Source organism: Sturnus vulgaris, chromosome 10 (assembly GCF_052056855.1).
Source record: "Sturnus vulgaris isolate bStuVul1 chromosome 10, bStuVul1.hap1, whole genome shotgun sequence".
Taxonomy (NCBI): Eukaryota; Metazoa; Chordata; class Aves; order Passeriformes; family Sturnidae; genus Sturnus; species Sturnus vulgaris.
Genome location: NC_142252.1, coordinates 14,451,864 through 14,469,944, shown reverse-complemented (window position 1 = coordinate 14,469,944; position 18,081 = coordinate 14,451,864). Strand labels below are relative to the sequence as shown.

Sequence of the window (18,081 nt, the reverse complement as noted above, 5' to 3'; positions counted from 1 at the left end):
TAGGGAGGTGAGTTTGTCTTTCTCTTGGATGGTAACAAAAAGAGCTTCATGTCTTGTGTCCTTACTTCTTGCAATTTTCTTTTTTTTTTTTTTGTCTTCATAGTGAGAAAAATCCCATTGTATTTGTTTATTCGTTCACAGTTAAAACAACAAAGACTCCTTCCAAACTTTTGGTTACCCTAACTTAATGATATAAGTATAATTAGACCACAGTGTTGTTGAGGGTATCTGTTCCTTAGATGCTCTGCCAGCAGAGTAACCACATTTACCTTTTTCATTGTCTGGGAAGCTTCCTTGGCAGTCTTCACTAGAAGGTGTCCAAAAGGTATTAATAAATCAAAGTCAGTTTAGAGCAGGAAATGAAATGCTAACACTCTAACACACTACTAATTTTTATTAGTAGTATTTCTTCTTTTGTTTGTTTGCTCATTTGCTTGCTTTATTTGTTGGTTGGTTTGTTGGGGTTTCTTTTCCCCAGAGAGAAAACCCACATGTGCTGGTAAAATGTCTTATGCAAAGGTCAGAAGCAGCACGTGAAGATGACAAATTACCCAGATCTGAGTCTTTCACATTTCCTAGTCAGAGTTGATAATAATGGTATGTATTAGCAACCATTTCTGAAATATTTTTGATTTTGTAGGACGGATACAGTGATAAATAGAAAATAACTTTTCTTAAAGGAAGAGCCTCAACCTTAGAGTAAGCCCAATAGGTAGAACAAAAGTGGCTGGAGCTTTGCTATAGCATGATCCATGGGGAGCATAAAATGAAATTTTAATGCCTGTTCTTAGATATCCTCTTGGAGCCAAATGAGGTGACACTATGGCTGCGTTTCTCCTGCTGTTTTTTCTGCAGTCCTGCCCCCTCTCCCTCACTCCTGTGAGGTGCTGAGTTGTGATGGCTGAGTCTCAGCTGTTCTCCAGACTTTCCCCTGTGTTGTGAAACACCGAAATGCCTTCACTGCCAGCACTCAGCTCTCTGTCCTCAGCTTACTCACAGTGTCACAGCCCAGGTCTCCTCCCCCACATCAACACCAGGAGTTTTGCAGAGATTCTGCTTGAAGACCATAAGATAGGACCTGTAAAAACTCCCAAGAGGAGTAAATGCTTGTGAGTGCCACCTTGTGTCTTTCCAACAGAAAAAAGAAGGAGAAACTGAGTGCCTGGAACTGCAGTAGCTGGTCAGCAGCACCTTGTGGTCATATGGCACTAAGGTACCTCATAAACTAATAATATGTCATTATTAGATTGTTTTAGGTTGTTGTTATCTTTTATTTTTTTTTTTTTCCTGAGATCCTGCTTGCTTGTTTTAGACACATCAGTCAAGCACTTCTGTGTCCTTGGACTTCCAGCAGCAAACCACCACCTAAATGCAGTAAAATGGACCACAGTCCAGTTCTCTTTGTGCAGCAGCACTTTCAGCTGTGTTTCAGCAGTCTGGTGGTGTTTGGCCCTGCTCTTTTAATTCTCTTATTCCTCCAGTACCCACAGAACCCATTTGGGCTTCTGCATGTGCCATCACTGCTCTGTTGCAGCCTGCAGTGCAGAAGGGTCTCAGCCTGCCCAGCCCTGCTCCTGTGGCCAACACATTTGTGTATTCCTGCAGTATTTCTGCAGGTCTGCTCTAGGCCACCTTCCCATATCTCAGTACACTGAGAGACGCTGTAGAAACACAGAACACCTTGGGTTGGAAGGGACAATAAATATCATCTAGTGCCAAACCCCCTGCCATGGGCAGGGACACCTTTCCCTAGACCAGGGTGCTCAGAGCCCCATCCAGCCTGGCCTGGAACATGTCCAGGGATGGGGCAGAAGTCCTTGCCTTGCCTCAATATGACTAAACTCTTATTTTTCTCTAATCACTTTGATCAAGACAAATGGAATCAAATAGTTTGCTTCCTGGCTGGCATTTTTTTTCCCACATACTGAAAATTTCCTTTTACTGTCCATGGCTTGTAGGAACAGTTTATGGCAAGTAAGAGTAAAAACTACTTTGAAAGTACTGTGCCTATCTATTTAGGGGATAAAATTATTGTGAATTAACTCTTAAGGAGTCTGCACTGGTTAGAATTTTAAACCCCAAAACAGGTCTAAAAAGCCCCATGAATCTATTAAAACCTGAGATTTTTTTAAAAGGGACAAAAAAGAAGATAGACTTATTCTAGGGAGGCAAACAGGGAAAGAAATAAGTCCTCTGGTACTGCCTAGGAAAGATAGGCATCTCCACAGCTCATGTTTTACAGTTCAATAACTTAATATTTCAATAACAGAACTGAAGTGTCTGAAACACTTAAGTTCTTGTCGCTTGCTTTACAAAGCACACTCCTTTTCTAATGCTTAGCTTACAGTGGTATTTGGTCTACTAAAAACACACTAATTTCTTTCTGAAGCTAATACAGTCCTTCTGATGTCCACAGGAAACAAAGTTTAAAAAAAACCCATCTCAGTAATAACTCAGGACATCATATTTCTGTACTGCAGTTTACAAATCGAGAGTTTAGAGGAATAGTGATGCTGCTTTCTACTCCCATGACTGTCTGAATCTTAAAATTAAATGGAAGAAAGGGGGAAAAAACAGAACAAACCCGTAGACCTTTAATTATAACCTAATCATTTTGATCACAGCAATAAATATAACAAATGTAAGGCAAGTATGTGTGTGAGAGTGCAAGACAGAGAAAGGTTTAGGGCAAGATTCAGTGGAAAATCTTTAGAAATGATGTAAGAGAAAGCAAAGGCAGGGATTGGAGTTTGTAGCCTACACCAGAGACTATAAAAACTCTGAAAGAAAGCTGAGCATTAAGGATAAGTTAGGAGGAAGAACATAGCAGGACTATTAAGGTTGGAATTGCTTGCATCCAGTGCAAGGTGAGTGAGGGCTGAATGTGTTGGGGATGTTTTGTATCTTCTGCTCTCTTTACAGAAACTTTCTTCCCTTCTGTGTTTTCCTTTTTATGATGTTTTCTTCAATTTTTTTTTTTTTATTAACAGACATGCAAAAGGTATAAAGATGACCTGATCTGATGAGAAAAGTATGACTACTTTTCCAGTTTGGAATTAAGATAATAAGGTGCCTATCACCTCGGATTTTTAGTTAAACTGAGCTACAAATATTCAGTGGAAACTTATTTCCTTCAGTTAATCAGACAATATTTAAACAGAATGGGTCAGTGCATTTTACAACAGTGACAAATTACTTTTATGTTCTTGCAGTGCTTTGCAGTAAACTGCTGTCTGTTTATATTGTTATGGATTTTCCTTTGTGTAAGTTATTGTCAAATGCATATTACTTCTTAAGATAAGCTGAAGAACTGTGACATAATAATTATTCTGTATTAATAAATATCATATTTGGTAGACAAGTTTGCTACACCTAACATATTGGAAAACATGAGATAAATTATTTGGGAAAAGTCTTTAATTTATGGATCTGCAAAAGGATTTTACTAGATCCCATATTAGACAAATGTTGATCCAGATTCTGCTGCATTCCTGCATTAATAGAATAACTGCAAAAACATTCCTACACTAACAGAGTAATTATCATTATCCAGTGATCTGACTAGTTCAGTTTTCTACCCCTGTAAGTGAAGGCAGACTCTGATTCTGTGATAGCCGTTGTAATTTCTCCATTCTGAGTTCAAAACTGTTTCACTGGGTTTTTTTTCTCCCACACTGAAGTTGTACAAGTAAATACATGCAAATAACGTTTGTTTTAGATGTCCAGAGGCTACAGTAAAGTTCAGAATCCCCTGATTTTTTAAGCACTAGCATGCAGTGCCCTTAGCTATCCTTACTTGATTTTTCGATTTGAAATTATTGGTCTCTCATGGGGAGTGCAGAGCTGAAAGCTGAGGAGCTGAGAGGACATTTTGTGCCTCTGCCCACTGCTCGACTCAGGAAACTTAGAGTGCAATAGCATTTATCTGTATTTGCTCACCTGTATTCAAAATGCAGCTCAACCTACTTTTCTTGTAAAATACTTTGAACATTATGAGGAATAACAGACAAAAACCTCAGCTCAAGCCAAGCAAATTTATGGTGTAAATAATGGGAAAACTGCAAAATATATCTGACTGGACCAAGCATTCTTCATTTGTTATAAATACCTGCCAATCTGATTCCAGCAGATTAGGACTTTGTTTTCGTTCTTTGAATGAATGACAAGTGCTTTTCTGGGTTTCTTGAATAGCCAATTAAAACATGCAACAGTTCTAGGAGCTGTGCTTGCAGCTTTCCTTTTCTTCTTACTTTAGTCAGAGAGGCAGGTTACTCTCTAATTTACATTTGCAATCATCTCCCCCAAGACTTTTCACCTTCAAGTAATATCCTTGATCAGAATGTTTAAGTGTTTATCCAGTAAATCAGTATCAGTGTTTGAATCTTGTTAATAAATTCCAATGACATTCTTGTCTCTTAAAAACTTACCTTGAGGGATATTTTAAAATACTTTAAATGATCTGGTTTTATATTGATAACCTATTTTGCTAATATGCTCTTTATACCTGGTGTGAAGATCTTCTACTTATCACTCCAATGCTGTTAGGAAAGAAAGTATTTTTTCTAATATAGATAACCAGAACCTATTTCTTGATTTTTCTTGATGGAAAAGTTTCTTATTTTTGATTCAAATACTGAAGATGGCACTCTAACAATGAAAAGTTTTTGGCTCTTGTGGTAAAGAAGAAAAAAAGCTAAATGTCAAGTTTTTAGAAATGTTAAGACAAATTGGCATGTTTAGTCAGTACATATATAAATAGTGTGGGGTTGAGAGTTTGTTGGCAATGAAGAATAGTCTAATAATTTTGTTTTCCATTGTACATAACAGGAATACTGCAGCTCACTCAATTATCTTTTGAGGAAAGGTGCAAATAGGTTTTTCCCACTAAGAGATATTTTTAATAGCATCCTTCCTTTTTAATAGCCCCTCAGCTTCTAGATGGGCTTCATCACTTCTGTTTGTCTGTTGCTTTGTAGTCCCCTACTGTTATGGTGTATACGTGAGTTTGGGGTTCTTCATTTTTGAAATCTAAAAATGGATTTATTACACTGTGTGACAGTGTAAAAGTGTAGCCAGCTTTGCAAGATGTCCAGCCTGTGTCCTTCCTGCCCATTCTAAAGAAAATTGTCCTCACTTGCTCTGTGCCACCATTTGGTTTCATGCCCTGTTTTCAAAGGAAGAGATGAGAACCATGACTGGCTGGTCTTTCACAAGTGTTTGCCCACCTCTGTCAGTTAATTGTCAGTTAATTTGTTCCTGAATCATGCTTGTGTCAGTTCAGCAAAGGTGCCCTGGCAGGGCTGTGTTAATTTATGTACTTCTTGAACTCTCATGGGCATTAGAGGGTCACCTTTCCATCCTTTTTCACATAATGTGGGTGCTGCTCCCACAGACGTGTTCTGTGTGGGCAGGGGCCAGGTGAGCCCTGCAGGGACTAGACCATGACTGAAACCATGACATAAAACTCTGTTTTATCTGAGTACAAGTGGTAGGAACAGCTGTGTGCTCGGGCATCTTCTGAGCCAAAGCACAGCTGGCAAACAGGCAAAGGTGACTAACATGGTGATATGAGAACATGTCAGGACTGAACACTGGAAATCATGTTACAGGGAATGCAATTATTGAAATGAAGGCTTTGGAAATCACTTGACAAATCTTGACTGCCTAGAGAAACCTTGAAGGAACTTCAGGAAGTGGAACATGCTTGGCCCTGAAATACTGTTTGACAAAAAGTTTCTTTTGTGGCACAAAAATACCTAGTTATCTCAAAATAACTAATCATAGACATCTTGCATAAGTTTATGAATTTTAAGTTCTCTTTGATTCCACTAGATGAAACTTACCTGCCTCTATTTATCTATGTAGTCAGGAAACTGACAATAGAAGGAAATACACATTGTAGAAGTTGTCAGTGTCTGTACCAGGTATAACAAAATATATGGCATTGTTTAAAAATCTACACCTACTCCAGAAAACACATTATTAATAACATAAAGGGCCTGACACTGGCAGCTTACATTTCATTTTGTCACAAAATCCCATGTTCCAATGTGTGGCTTCAGTATCTTTTAGAAAGCAGTATGTGAGAAATGCTCCATATCTCGTCTGTGGGATGAGAACAAAAACAACACTTTAACCTATTTTTGAGCTCTGCTATTTTTTCTGAGAGTGGGATTCATTTTGATTTTTCTCCTTTTTCCTTGGCATTTACATAACTACAAGATTGCACCTGAGAAACAAATGGTCCTTCAGCAGTTCTGGAATCACTAGGACTGATGGTAGGGGCAGTATTTTTGGCTTTGTGGCGATACATATCACCAGAGGATAACTTTGGCAACTTTAAAAGTTAGGCAAATTTGTTTCAGCAAGAGCAGACTTCTTAGAGCTTCACACAAACCATTTTTAAGTTGTTCTTTTGATAAGATAATCATCCATCATAATTTTTTTGGCCAAGGTATATTCCCATCAGGCATGCCATGCGAGCATGGCAAGGCCAGTGTGAGTACTCAATTTGATTACTCAATTCCCTTAAGATAGGTAGCAGCAGTTAATATTCTATTTTGTAGTGCTGGAGCAGTAACGAAATAGCTCAGTACCTGGCCTGCAGACACAGCTCTGCTTTCTCCCAGCGGGCTGGAATCTGGAATCTTCGTGGCTAACAGGGGATGAAGGCTTCCCAGTGCTGTCCCAGCGTTGTAAGAGGAGCACTGAGGCTAAAGAGGCACTGCCAGGAGCTGCCCAGTGCCTGTGGGACAGCCAAGCCTTGGCTCTGCATCAGGTCATTGTGGTGGCACCCAGGGAAAAACTTCAGGGGTTTCTAGGCTTGGCCACAAGGTCCTTGTTTGCAGGTGACCTGGGCATGTCCCGTGTCACAGCAGCAAGCAGAGCACAGCCATCAGTGCAGACTGGCAGCCGAGTGAAGGATTGCAGTGCAAGGCATGATGTCTTGCCTCGGTTCTCTTGCTAACAGGCCAGTAAGAAAAATAAGTCCCTTGTGATTTATGCTTGCAGAGTAATCTCCACACTAATGTGAAATATCGTAGTTCAAATGGGTAAGAACAATGATGGCTGTTACCATTTTTGACAGGCAATGGGTTTGGAGCTTGGTGATGAATGGCATTCTGTCTGAGGTTTGTTCAGCCCACTTATCTTCAGGATGTCATTTTGGGTTTTGCTTTTTTCTTTGCAAGAAAAACATCTTTTAAGTCCTTTGGAGACTTTACAGTTTATGTTTGGTAAAGCGTTTTGCTTTCTTGTGATCTTTTCTTGGAAAAAGGCTCTGCACAGGTTCCTAAGTAAAAATTTTGTATGTTTATCCTGCTTTGATAAGGTAGAATGCTGTTCTTTCTTTTATCTTAAATTTTATTTTAATTGGACCTGCAACAAAGATACCTAATTATATGAGGAATTTTAGTTTTGACACATTTCAAGCAAAAGTATCACTAAGACACATAAATATGTCTGAATTTCAGACTGGCAATTGCATTTAGAGAAGGGAAAACCATATTTTATGTCAGATAACACAAGACTCTGAGATACTACAGACATGGAATTATACACCAATCTCTTGACCTAGCTCTGTGAAGTTCGTGGTGAAGAATTTTCTGGAAGGATGTAATTTCAATACATATAGTAAAGGGTGCATCTTGAAAAGCTTGTCAGAGCTTTGCTTATTCTCCTGCAGTAACAAATACTGTCCAGCCTGTCTTAAAGCTTCTCTTGGAATGTGTCAAGGTAAAATATGGATGGGGTGAAGCAATAGCCAGTGCACGACTGGGAAAACCCCTTTTTGGCCAGAGGGGTCTGTTTGGCTGATTGCAACAAATGAGCTCAAGGAGAAATACCAATAACTTGTTTTAATAACTGAGGTCCTATGGCATGGCTGAAGGTGGTGAAACTAAGTCCCAGACTGGCAGAAGAAAGTGTGATTATAATTGTATTTACATAGTCCTAACTGCATCATTAGTTTTGCAATTGTTTTTCTAAAGCCGAATTGTTCCACTACAATAACCCTGCCTTTTTCTCCTGCCTTGGTCCCATTGCTGCATTAAAATCAGTACAACAGGGTCTTTCTGGACTTAAGTTTTCTTCCCTTTTCAGTCAGTGACACCACCTCTTTAGCTGCTTATTTCTCTGGGAAGTAGAGCCAAGCTTTAAGCCCTTACAATTTCCTCTGCTTCTAATTTCACTGGCGTCAAGTTCTGACCAGTTAATGAAATGTCTTTAGTGTTGCAGGTGCCTTACTGTTTATTTTCATTAGTGTAGCAGTTGCTATTTTTAGCTCTTTAGTCTTTGGGTTGAATGAATACCAGCACAGATCTCAAACCATAATAAACATATGTTTTTAACCTTGCCATTTATTTTTACATCTCTGTATCCAAATAATCAGGATGTGGTTACCTGTGAAGGTAGTAGACTGCTACTTCAAATTTCAATGCACACCCACATACAAAAATATACATTGTGGAGGGTTACAGCTTTAAAAACACCCAGACAGACCCCTGTGTTTATGTCAAGCAATGGCTGTTGCTGTCAGACTGAGAGACAGTGGTACCACCTGGCTTAGTGCTTTGACTTTGTCCTTTGATTACAATGAACTGTCTGCCTCACCCCTACAGAGTAACCAGCAGCTTTCTTCCTAACTGCCCATCCTTTATGGACAGTAGTAATAATAATTATTTATGTGTGTATATATGTATATATTCATACACTCTTTGTGTTTCTGCTTTTGCCAAGTGGAGAGTCAGCAAAGAATGGCAGAATCAGAATTGAATTATACTCTGGGGCAGGACCTGGAGACAGAGAAATTAGCAAATTAGCAGGTGCCTTTGGCAAAAAGCCCCGGCCCAGCTCTTCCTAACATCATCTGAAACTTTCCTACCTGGGGAATTGGAGGCACATCAAGTTTTATGATCTAGATCCAAACAAGGGCTTAAACAACGTAGGCTAAACCCATGTCCGTAGGTAACCAGGCACCTTCCCCATCCTGAGCCACCCAAAACTCCCTGCACTATTTAAAGGCTTAGTGGGCATCTGCAGTTCTGCAGCTGTGACACATGGTTAGAGCACCACTAGTCTCAGCAACACATCCCTTTGCAATCTTATTGTGAATAATTTTATTGCAGGATCCCATTGGAAGTTGTGGCTCCCACTAGATCATGTTGTAAATTAGCGAAATGCAGCCTTACCTCCAAAATACCACTGGAGGGGTAGATGGCTTCTGTCACAGCTTTAAACACCTCTCCAGCATGTGGGGAGGTCAGGGTCAGCCTGGGCTACAAGCCAAAGTCTCCCTGCTTACAAGTGAGCATCCAGGTCATCTGGTTTGAAGGTAAGTTTGCATTCCTCACTGCTGCTGCTGCAAGGATTGCACCTCTGTGCAAAAAGGAATCAAAAGATTGGCAGGGCTGTATAGGAAGGAGCAGAGGAGGGAGCTGATTCTGCATACTAGGGTGGATGCATTCAGCTGGCATTATTTGGTTGCTGGGTTATGATGTGACTCTGACAGATAAAACTTATTAACAGCCGTGGGGAGAGTCTCCCTTTACTTTTACTTTTTTAAGATCTGTAGAGCAAGGTTCCTCAGGGGATGCAGCTGTGAAGTCAGTTCTAGATTGTTCTCCTTTGCAGATGCTGCAGTTCCAGCTCGTGGTGGTGCATTTGGCCCTTGTGATTGCTCTGCTGTGGTGGAACTCCAGCTCTGTGCTCCTGGCAGAGGCAGCTCCAGAGGTAGGTGAAGGTTTCTGGTGGTTGTCACATAACTGCTCTTCCTGGGGGGTTTTTAGCCACAGAGTGAGGAAGACACTGGAGTATCCAAACATTGTTGGAAGGTGAAGGATCAGTATTGACTCTGTGAGAGCCAAGGAGGAGCCTCAAGAAGAGAGAGAAGCAAATTGACTGTTTCTGGGAGGACAGACTGAATGAGGCCTCACCCAAATTCTCACAGCCTCTCCCAAAACACCTGGGGATTTCCCGTGTGTTTCCTGGACCAAACATTGTCCAGTGGAAAGAGAACTTCCTGAAGAGGGGAAGGAGGTGATGGCAGGGGGGAAAGCAAACTTCTCTAACTCTGAAGCAAAAGTTTAATTCTGCTTCTTAAAGACAAATAATAGCATGAGAAAACTGCAGCTTTCAGAAGTCATAAGGAGATCCTTGGGAGAAGATCACCTGCACAAAAATTACAAATTAAAGGAGATGGACTAGACCAGGAGGGGGAAGGAGCAAAGTCACTTGTCTAAGCTTGCAAAGGAAAGCAGCAGATGAATTGGATGAGTTGTCTCATGTTTCACCCAGGATGATATGTAGGGGTTGCACCTGAAAATACTTCTACTGCATTCCCTATTTTTATGTCCTCTTGACACAAGACAGATTTGGCAGAAAGTATTTATGTAATGGTTTTATGCCTTTTAAAAAAAAAAATCTGAAAGTTTACTCGAAGTAGCACTGCTTACCTCTAGGGTTTTGACATAGGTTTAAGGTAACTTAAACATTAGATGGTTACTGAAGAACATTGATGGACCCTTCTGCCTTGCTCTCTGTCTTCACATAAGCATGACCTGATTCTCCAAAAGTGCTGCAGCAGCTGCTGTTCTGGTGCCACAGACACCCAATATCCTGCCTCCATCAGTGATAGATTTTTGTGAAAAGAATATAAGAACAGAACATCTTTGCAGACTTCTAGATCTAGAGACCTGCACTGGACCAGGGCATGTTTTAGCTGCTGATGGACCAGAATTTGTCTCTGAACCAGTTTAAAATCTCAGTATCCACAACATTCTTTCGCAACACATTCCCCTTCATCTGTGTGCTGTGTTTAAAAAGTAGCTCCTTATATGTATTTTAAATCCACCATCTGGTGACTTCACTGGGTGGACTGGGAAGCTCTTTATCTTGAGGAAAAAATTACTAGTTTTTTTTCATTTCATTGCTGTTCTTAAGTTTGCAAACCCTCCACTATACCACCTACTCCCACTCTCATCTCTGCTTATCTGTGAAATTGTTCTTTGTTCATTGGTTCACCAGAAGAAAACTGTTTTCTACTTCAGATTATCATTCTAGCTGTCACTTAACTTCTTACAATTCCATCATATCTTTTGAAGACAAAGTAAGTGGAGTTGCAAGGTATTCAAGAGCAGAGGCTCTTTTTGCCCATCTAGTTTGAATTGTTACTGTAGATATTTATCCCCACTAACCAGAAGGAAGATTTCAGTCTTTTTCAAAGGCATCATTCAGTTGCAAACCTCTATGAAAGTTTTATGACCCTAAAGGAGAACAGAAAGGACATCACCCATGTGCTGCCTTCCTTCACATGTGTATAAAGCCAGAACATAAGAATAACAGCAATAGTGGTGTGCTTCTAAAGACAGAATAAAACCTGTCTGATGGCGTAAGTCGTAATATTTCTAATTCTGTGAAGATCAAGTGAACAAGAAGGTGCATTTCATTCAAAAAGACAATGATTTGGGTTTGCTTTTGTAGACTGACTGCTGCCCTGTATTTTTCTGTTATGTGTAAAGCAACTATTTCACTTTGATTAGTTTCATTTCTTTCTCGATAGACCTCTGTATTCTCAGCTATTCTTATAGAAAAGTTTGGTTTTGAAATGATGTTAAGCCTAATGTTGAAATTAAGGTTCAAACTGCTGTGTCAATTCATCTGTGTTCTTTCCTTTCCTCCTCCCCATGTAGTGTTGCATAATTTCTTTGAATGTCAGGGCTGAGCAAGTTTTTTTGGGTAATTTTTTGCATAACAATTAATTAATTTGTCAGACACTCATAGAAACTTATGTAAAAGCTTTTGTTACCACTTATTGACATTTATTTAAAAAACAAAAATCAGTTTCCTGAAAACTATTAGAATGGATATTGGAGTCTGGTAATGGTGGTTGCATTTTCCAGATGGATTAAATTACTCAGCTCATGCTATAAGTGATACTAATCATAGTTCCGAGATAGGGATAGTGGGACGGCCTGCAGAAATAGGCTTTGTGAAGTAACAAATTTTCATATTTCTTGCAATAATAATGAAAGCAAGTTCAGTTCTATAAAAAAAATTTCCAGACTTTGACAGCAAAATCCTGTCAGTGGAAAGAGGCCACATTTCAGAGAAGGAACTTAGTTTTAAAACATTGTCCCAATTTAAGTGTCCTGGTAGTTCTGTATTTACAGAACTGCTCCTATGACACTGGTTGAATTTGGATTTTTTTATGGAACTTGAGCAGCCAGCAAATTGAAATTTTACTGCTCTTTTCTGCAGCCTCTGGAGCCTTCTGCTGCTCTGGGCATGGGAGCCCATCCCATCACCAGTGAAGAGAAATCAGCCACCAACCTGGCAGCCAAATTGTTCCTTCTTGATGACTTGGTGTCTCTGGAGAACGAGGTGACCGAGACCAAGAAGAAAAGAAGCTTCCCAGGATTTGGCTCCCCGATTGACAGAATTTCTTCATCCTCTGTGGATACTAAAGGCAAACAGAGGTAAACTCCTAAATGCTCCTGCCAGTGATAAAGCTGGAGGAAGGCTATTGCTGGGTGTTCTGGACACTGTTAGCTTTAGCCCCCAGCAGGTTTGCTGGCCAGTTGTGAGGTGCCTCTGATCAGAAACAATTGAAACACTGTGCCACTCTTCAGCTGTGATGTATAATACATGCATTAGTTCATTTATTCCTACAGTGCTGCACAGCTACCAGACAACATTCCAATATATGTGATTTTCCAGTACTTCTTTCCACTTATGTGAACTAACATTCAGTTTAAAACTGCATTTCTGATCATGAGCTTGTTTAAAGCAAAGAATGTGCCTGAGGTTCACAAGCAGAGAGGCAGGGCAGGGTGCTCCTGAGACGGGATGGAAAGAAGGTGTGGTGTTAAGAACGGAAAGATGAAGGACACATCATGAAAATGGGCATGCAGACAGTAGAATGAGCTTCAAGACCTCCATCAGCTTTGGCTAAGTCAGGGTTGAATCAACAGAGCAATGTGTGCTCGATGTGGCTGGGTAGAGACAGAGTTTGGGGCACAGCTTTAGGGACTGTTCCCTGTATCTGAGACAGCTTCCCTGTCTTGTTCTGTTCTTCTGGTAACTGTCTTCTCTTGGATGGCATCCCTAATGCCACAAAGTATTTAATAACATGCTTAAAGCTTAATCTGGAAATGGAAAGTATTCACTTGAGCCACTCAATATTACAAGTACTTCTTTCAAACAAAGTTTTGCAATATTTTCTTGTTTTTCCATTATCCACCCAGTCTGCCACCAGGACGGTTTGGCTGCAGCCAAAAGTGATAAAATACAAAATTCTTAAAACCTTAAGTAGAATTATTCTGTTCTGTCCACCTCTTCAAAATATCAAAATCAGCTCACTCATCATTTGCTTTTTAGCATGTTTTCCTTTTCCAGGCAAAAAACCCAAAAAAAAGGTAAGTTTTGAAGCTACGCTTTTTTCCAAAGGTACATGCTATTCCCAATTTTTGTCATGTTTTTTGGATGGAAATCTTTCACACTATGTGCAGTACAAGGGAAAAACTAAGCAAAGAAACAAACAAAACAACAAAAAGCAAACAAAAAAAAAAAAAAAAAAAGGGAAATTTTGGTGAAAAAGAGCTTGTGTCTGAGCTCATGAAAATGAGTGACATGCTGCACGAAAATCCCCCTTTCCCAGCAGCATTCAGTACAGTTTGCAGTTTTGAGCTGGGATTATCACTTTGGGGGAGCTGTTTAGCTTTTAAGTTTGGGGTTGAACCATTTATTAGAACCACCTGAGTTGCTTTGATCACTGCAGTGATAGTCTGATACACCAGCAGCAGGGACCGCAGATCAGACGGATGCTATGAAAGAGCAATAAGGCATTTGATAGAAAAGTATCTTTAGATAGAAACAGGCAGAGGCTGCTGCCTTTAGAGGAGTCAAACCGAGGGCTGAGCGCTCTGCCACAGTCGCTCAGTGGATAACAGCTCATTCCTGTAAGAGCTGAGCTGGCCGACTTTAGAGACCAGGAAATTAATTTGTGAAAGCTCATAAATAGATTGAGCCCTCCGAATCAATGCAGTGTGTACAGTGCCTGGAACAAAGCAGAAACTTTTGGAAAAGAGCAGATCAAATGTTAGTCCACTTTAACTTCAGCTTGTTCTGACCCTCACCGATTACAGGAGAGCCCAGATGCTGGTCTGGCATCAACATCGGTTTGCAAAGCACGGGAAAAGAGTGCAGGGAGGCATCAGTTTTAACAACTATTTTAAATAGAAAAAGCCACTTTGTCCCTCGTACGCGAAGGCACGGGGACACTGCGGAGCGGAGCGGCGGGGCTGCGGTGGCGCGGGGCGGCCGCAAGAGGGGACGCTGGGCTGAGCTGAACGGCACTGGTACAGCCCCGCATCCTTTGTGTGAACAACTAACACAGGGCACGGCACTGGTACAGCCCCGCATCCTTTGTGTGAACAACTAACACTGAGCAGGGCACTGGTACAGCCCCGCATCCTTTGTGTGAACAACTAACACAGGGCACTGGTACAGCCCCGCATCCTTTGTGTGAACAACTAACACTGAGCACGGCACTGGTACAGCCCCGCATCCTTTGTGTGAATAACTAACACAGGGCACGGCACTGGTACAGCCCCGCATCCTTTGTGTGAATAACTAACACAGGGCACGGCACTGGTACAGCCCCGCATCCTTTGTGTGAACAACTAACACTGAGCACGGCACTGGTACAGCCCCGCATTCCTTTTCTGAGCAATACAGGGCACGGCAGTGGTACATACAGCTCCTGGGGCAGGAACAGACACCGCTCCGCATCCCTTCTCTGAATACAGGACACGGCAGTGGCACCGCTCCGCATCCCTTGTCTGGAAAACACAGGGCACGGCAGTGGTACAGATCCCGGGGCAGAAACAGGCACTGCCCCACCCTCGCCATCCAGTTCCAGTCCGGGGAGTTAATTCTCTTTTTCTCCAGCCAGGCTCAGGATGGCTCTGGCAGCCCAAGTGTCCCGCCTGTGCCTCCCCACCTGCGGGGAAAGCAGTGCTTCCTTTCAGGTAACAGGCTGAGCATCCTGGCTTTCCTTCCCTTTGCCTTCGGGCTCGGTGCAGCAGTGCTGGATACGCTGGTGCCTGAGGAAGGGACAGACCAAACAAATGGCTTTCCTTCCTTTGTGATAGTCTGTAACTGCTCAGCACTGATGGGATGCTCCCACACCACCAATTCCCATTTTCTGACCTCATCTGAAAAGCAGTTGGGAAAGAGTCAGCAGGGCTGTGGATGCTGGAATGATGCATCTGGAGTGCAGCCTGTGCCCGAGAGGTGTGAGGGAAGGAGCTGCCCAAATGAGACCAAGGGCTGTCCAGTTCTGGGTGGGGTGTGCACAGCCCCAAAGCCCCAGGGTGAGGCAGCTTAACAGTGCTGGCACAAAGTTACACTTGAGTGCACCACAGCATTCTCTCCTGCTTGTTACTTTGCAGTTGACCACTTACAGAACAAAATTCATTTTTATTTATGTTCCTTAACAAGAACCGATAAAGAATTAATCTTCCAGGGGTTCTCTTGGACTTGAATTTCACTGGCAAGTATTTCTGAGGGCAAAAGTTGAGGTTATTCCCAGCTGCAGAAATTTTTGCCATTTCCACAACTAATTAAAATAAAACTTCTGCTGGTGGAAAAAAATGTTCCAAAAATGCTGAATTAAGATGGGAAAACTTATTATTTTATATAAAAAGAACTGCAAAAAATATTGCTGCGTAGAAATTATTTCACACATTCCTCATGTCCTCATTCATCAAATTGCCAGGAAATTTACCATATATTGGAAAAAAAAATCAACTCCAAAAACTTCCCATTTTCAATCTCATCAAAGGACTGCTCCTATACAATTTTGATGAACACTACATTGCCAGAGAACCTATAGATAAACCCTGCTAGAGCATCTTTGACTCGTCCCCTCTATTGCTATGCAATACTTTCTACCTCCTTGCTTGTCTTAGCCCCAGCTGGCCCTGGAGCTTTCAAAGACCCAGGTAGTGAGTCACCTGTGCGATACTGTGCAGGAAACAATTTCCCTTTATAAATGCAGTGTATCACCTTTCTTTTATGAATAGCAGTTAACCTGTGAAGTTAGTTTGCTGCCAAATAAAAATAGGGATAGTGGATCAAGTTCAGCCAGTCTGTAAAACAGCTGCAACTGCAGCCTTTTGTAAGGCAAGTGCAGCATCTTATTTTTAAACATTCACATCTTTGGCTGTCTCTGCACACTGTTCTATCTGAACAATAAGATTTTTGGTGTGATGAATGGAGGAATCAAACGTAGTAACATTTTGATTATTCATAGATGTGTTTTTCCATTTGTTTCTCTCCCTCTCTGCTTGTTTTCCTCATGCAGGAAAGTGCTTGAGCTGCCCAAGAGAAGGTTTGGAGTTCCTCTGGACCGGATTGGAGTGAGCCACCTTGGCAACACCAGGGGTTAGCAGTTCCTGCAGGTAAGGCAAAATATTCCAGGTATGGGCAGGCTTGGAGAACCCACCTGTTCTGTCTTGCTAGAGGTACTCAGCAGGCTCGGGAGGAGTGGCTTAGGGAATGGCGGCTTCTTACAACGTGGAATGCCCTAATTTCCCACTGAGTACCTCTCTGCAAGCAAACAAGTATTCCTAACATTTTAATCTCCTCTAGTCTACCTTACAGTGTGTTTGCCCAAGCTTTGCATTTCTGACATTGGAAAATGTAATGTTTACTGCTATTTTTTTTTTTATCCTACAGATACTTCTATTCTGAATAAATGATGCTGTATTGGAAACATTACAGAGATATGGAAGATGCCTCACAGCGTGTCTTGTCTTTGCCTAATGATACGGCATGCAAGGAATTGATCTCCTGCAAAATCTGATTCAAGTTGTGTTTTACAAACATTGCATTTATAAATAATAACATATTCAGTTCATCAGGTCAGAATGCTCTCACAGCTGTGCACAGTGTCACTGGTAGGAGGGAATAGAGAATATGTATGTATTTTTATTGCATGGCATTTATCTGTTAAACTTGCAGAATTTTATTATCCTAGGCAGGACTGAGATTTTTTTGGATTGAAAATAAAACTTCCAGAGATGCCAACAGCAGCCCATGAAAAGCAGAGAGTTTGCTTTACACATTTCTTTCTGGAGGGGAGCTGTTTAGTAGATGAAGGGAGGATATAAGAATTATGGGACAAAGCTAGAATGCATTTGAACTGCTGTTTGGGAGATGTTTTCTGCCTTCACTAGGAGTTAGTCTGAATAAGAACAGTGACAAGACCTCAATATTTGTCCTCATGTTTTGAGTAGTCTCTTATCTCTGCACCATATTTAGACATGTTTTCATCATATGGCACATCCTGAAATGTGGTGAGACTTTTAGCTGATGAATACATTTCAGTCCTCCCTATGCTTAACATAGGATAATGTCCAAATATGAAGTCATCCACTCCCAAGGCTATCTTCATCATATGCCTTATTTTAGTCTCTTGATGTGTGCACAGGGCATTGTCAGAATCCAACTCGAAAAGTTCAAGTATTTCTAACTCTTGCAAAATGTAAACATGTCCTCTTCATTTCAGAGTAAAACAAGTTATTTTAAATCCTCTTTCATTCTTTTCACTTCTTTCCAGATTATAAAATATAGCTGAGAAGAGCTGTCTGCTGACATCTCAATGCTCAGATTCCTAGCTGATGTTTTCTAAACCTCACATTCTCTCTCCTTCTTGGACTTTGGTCCATGTCAGCTAAATTCCTCAAATTGCTATTCTTGGGTATAAATCATCCTTAGCATTGCAAAAGAAGACCCACTGAGAAAGGGATTATGAAGGATTAAGGGAAAAAAGTTATTCTTGCCAAACACCCTGTGTTAGTCAGGAAGTAATGTTGGAGATGGGAATTAAGTGTTAATTTCCTGATCTTGTATGAGGCACAAAGCACCTGGCCATCAGCTAGCAAAATGGGGGGAAATAGAGCCAGTTCCAAGTTCCAAAAGAAAAAAAAAAAAAAAAAAAAGAAGACTACTTGGGAAATCAGTGATACTTAAGCTTTTGTCAGTGAGGTTTGGGACTTTGGGACAATTGCCCTGGTTCAG

At 41.1% G+C, this 18,081-nt stretch overlaps 1 protein-coding gene across 3 annotated transcripts in view; it reads left to right on the top strand.

The window, feature by feature from the left end:
* The window catches only part of OSTN (osteocrin), a 92,027-nt gene extending 74,437 nt beyond the window's left edge, over positions 1 to 17,590 (top strand). For 2 of the 3 annotated variants that reach the window (XM_088170902.1, XM_088170900.1), the window contains exons 2-5: positions 9,631 to 9,729; positions 12,256 to 12,473; positions 16,364 to 16,460; positions 16,738 to 17,590. In XM_088170902.1, the coding sequence (XP_088027028.1) occupies positions 9,631 to 9,729; positions 12,256 to 12,473; positions 16,364 to 16,448 (402 nt within the window). In that variant the 3' untranslated portion in view covers positions 16,449 to 16,460; positions 16,738 to 17,590. Of the gene's footprint in view, positions 1 to 2,733; positions 2,868 to 9,630; positions 9,730 to 12,255; positions 12,474 to 16,363; positions 16,461 to 16,737 lie in introns of those variants that run through there. The other variant, XM_014891589.2, reaches the window with a different exon arrangement.
* The last annotated feature ends 491 nt before the right edge of the window (positions 17,591 to 18,081 follow it).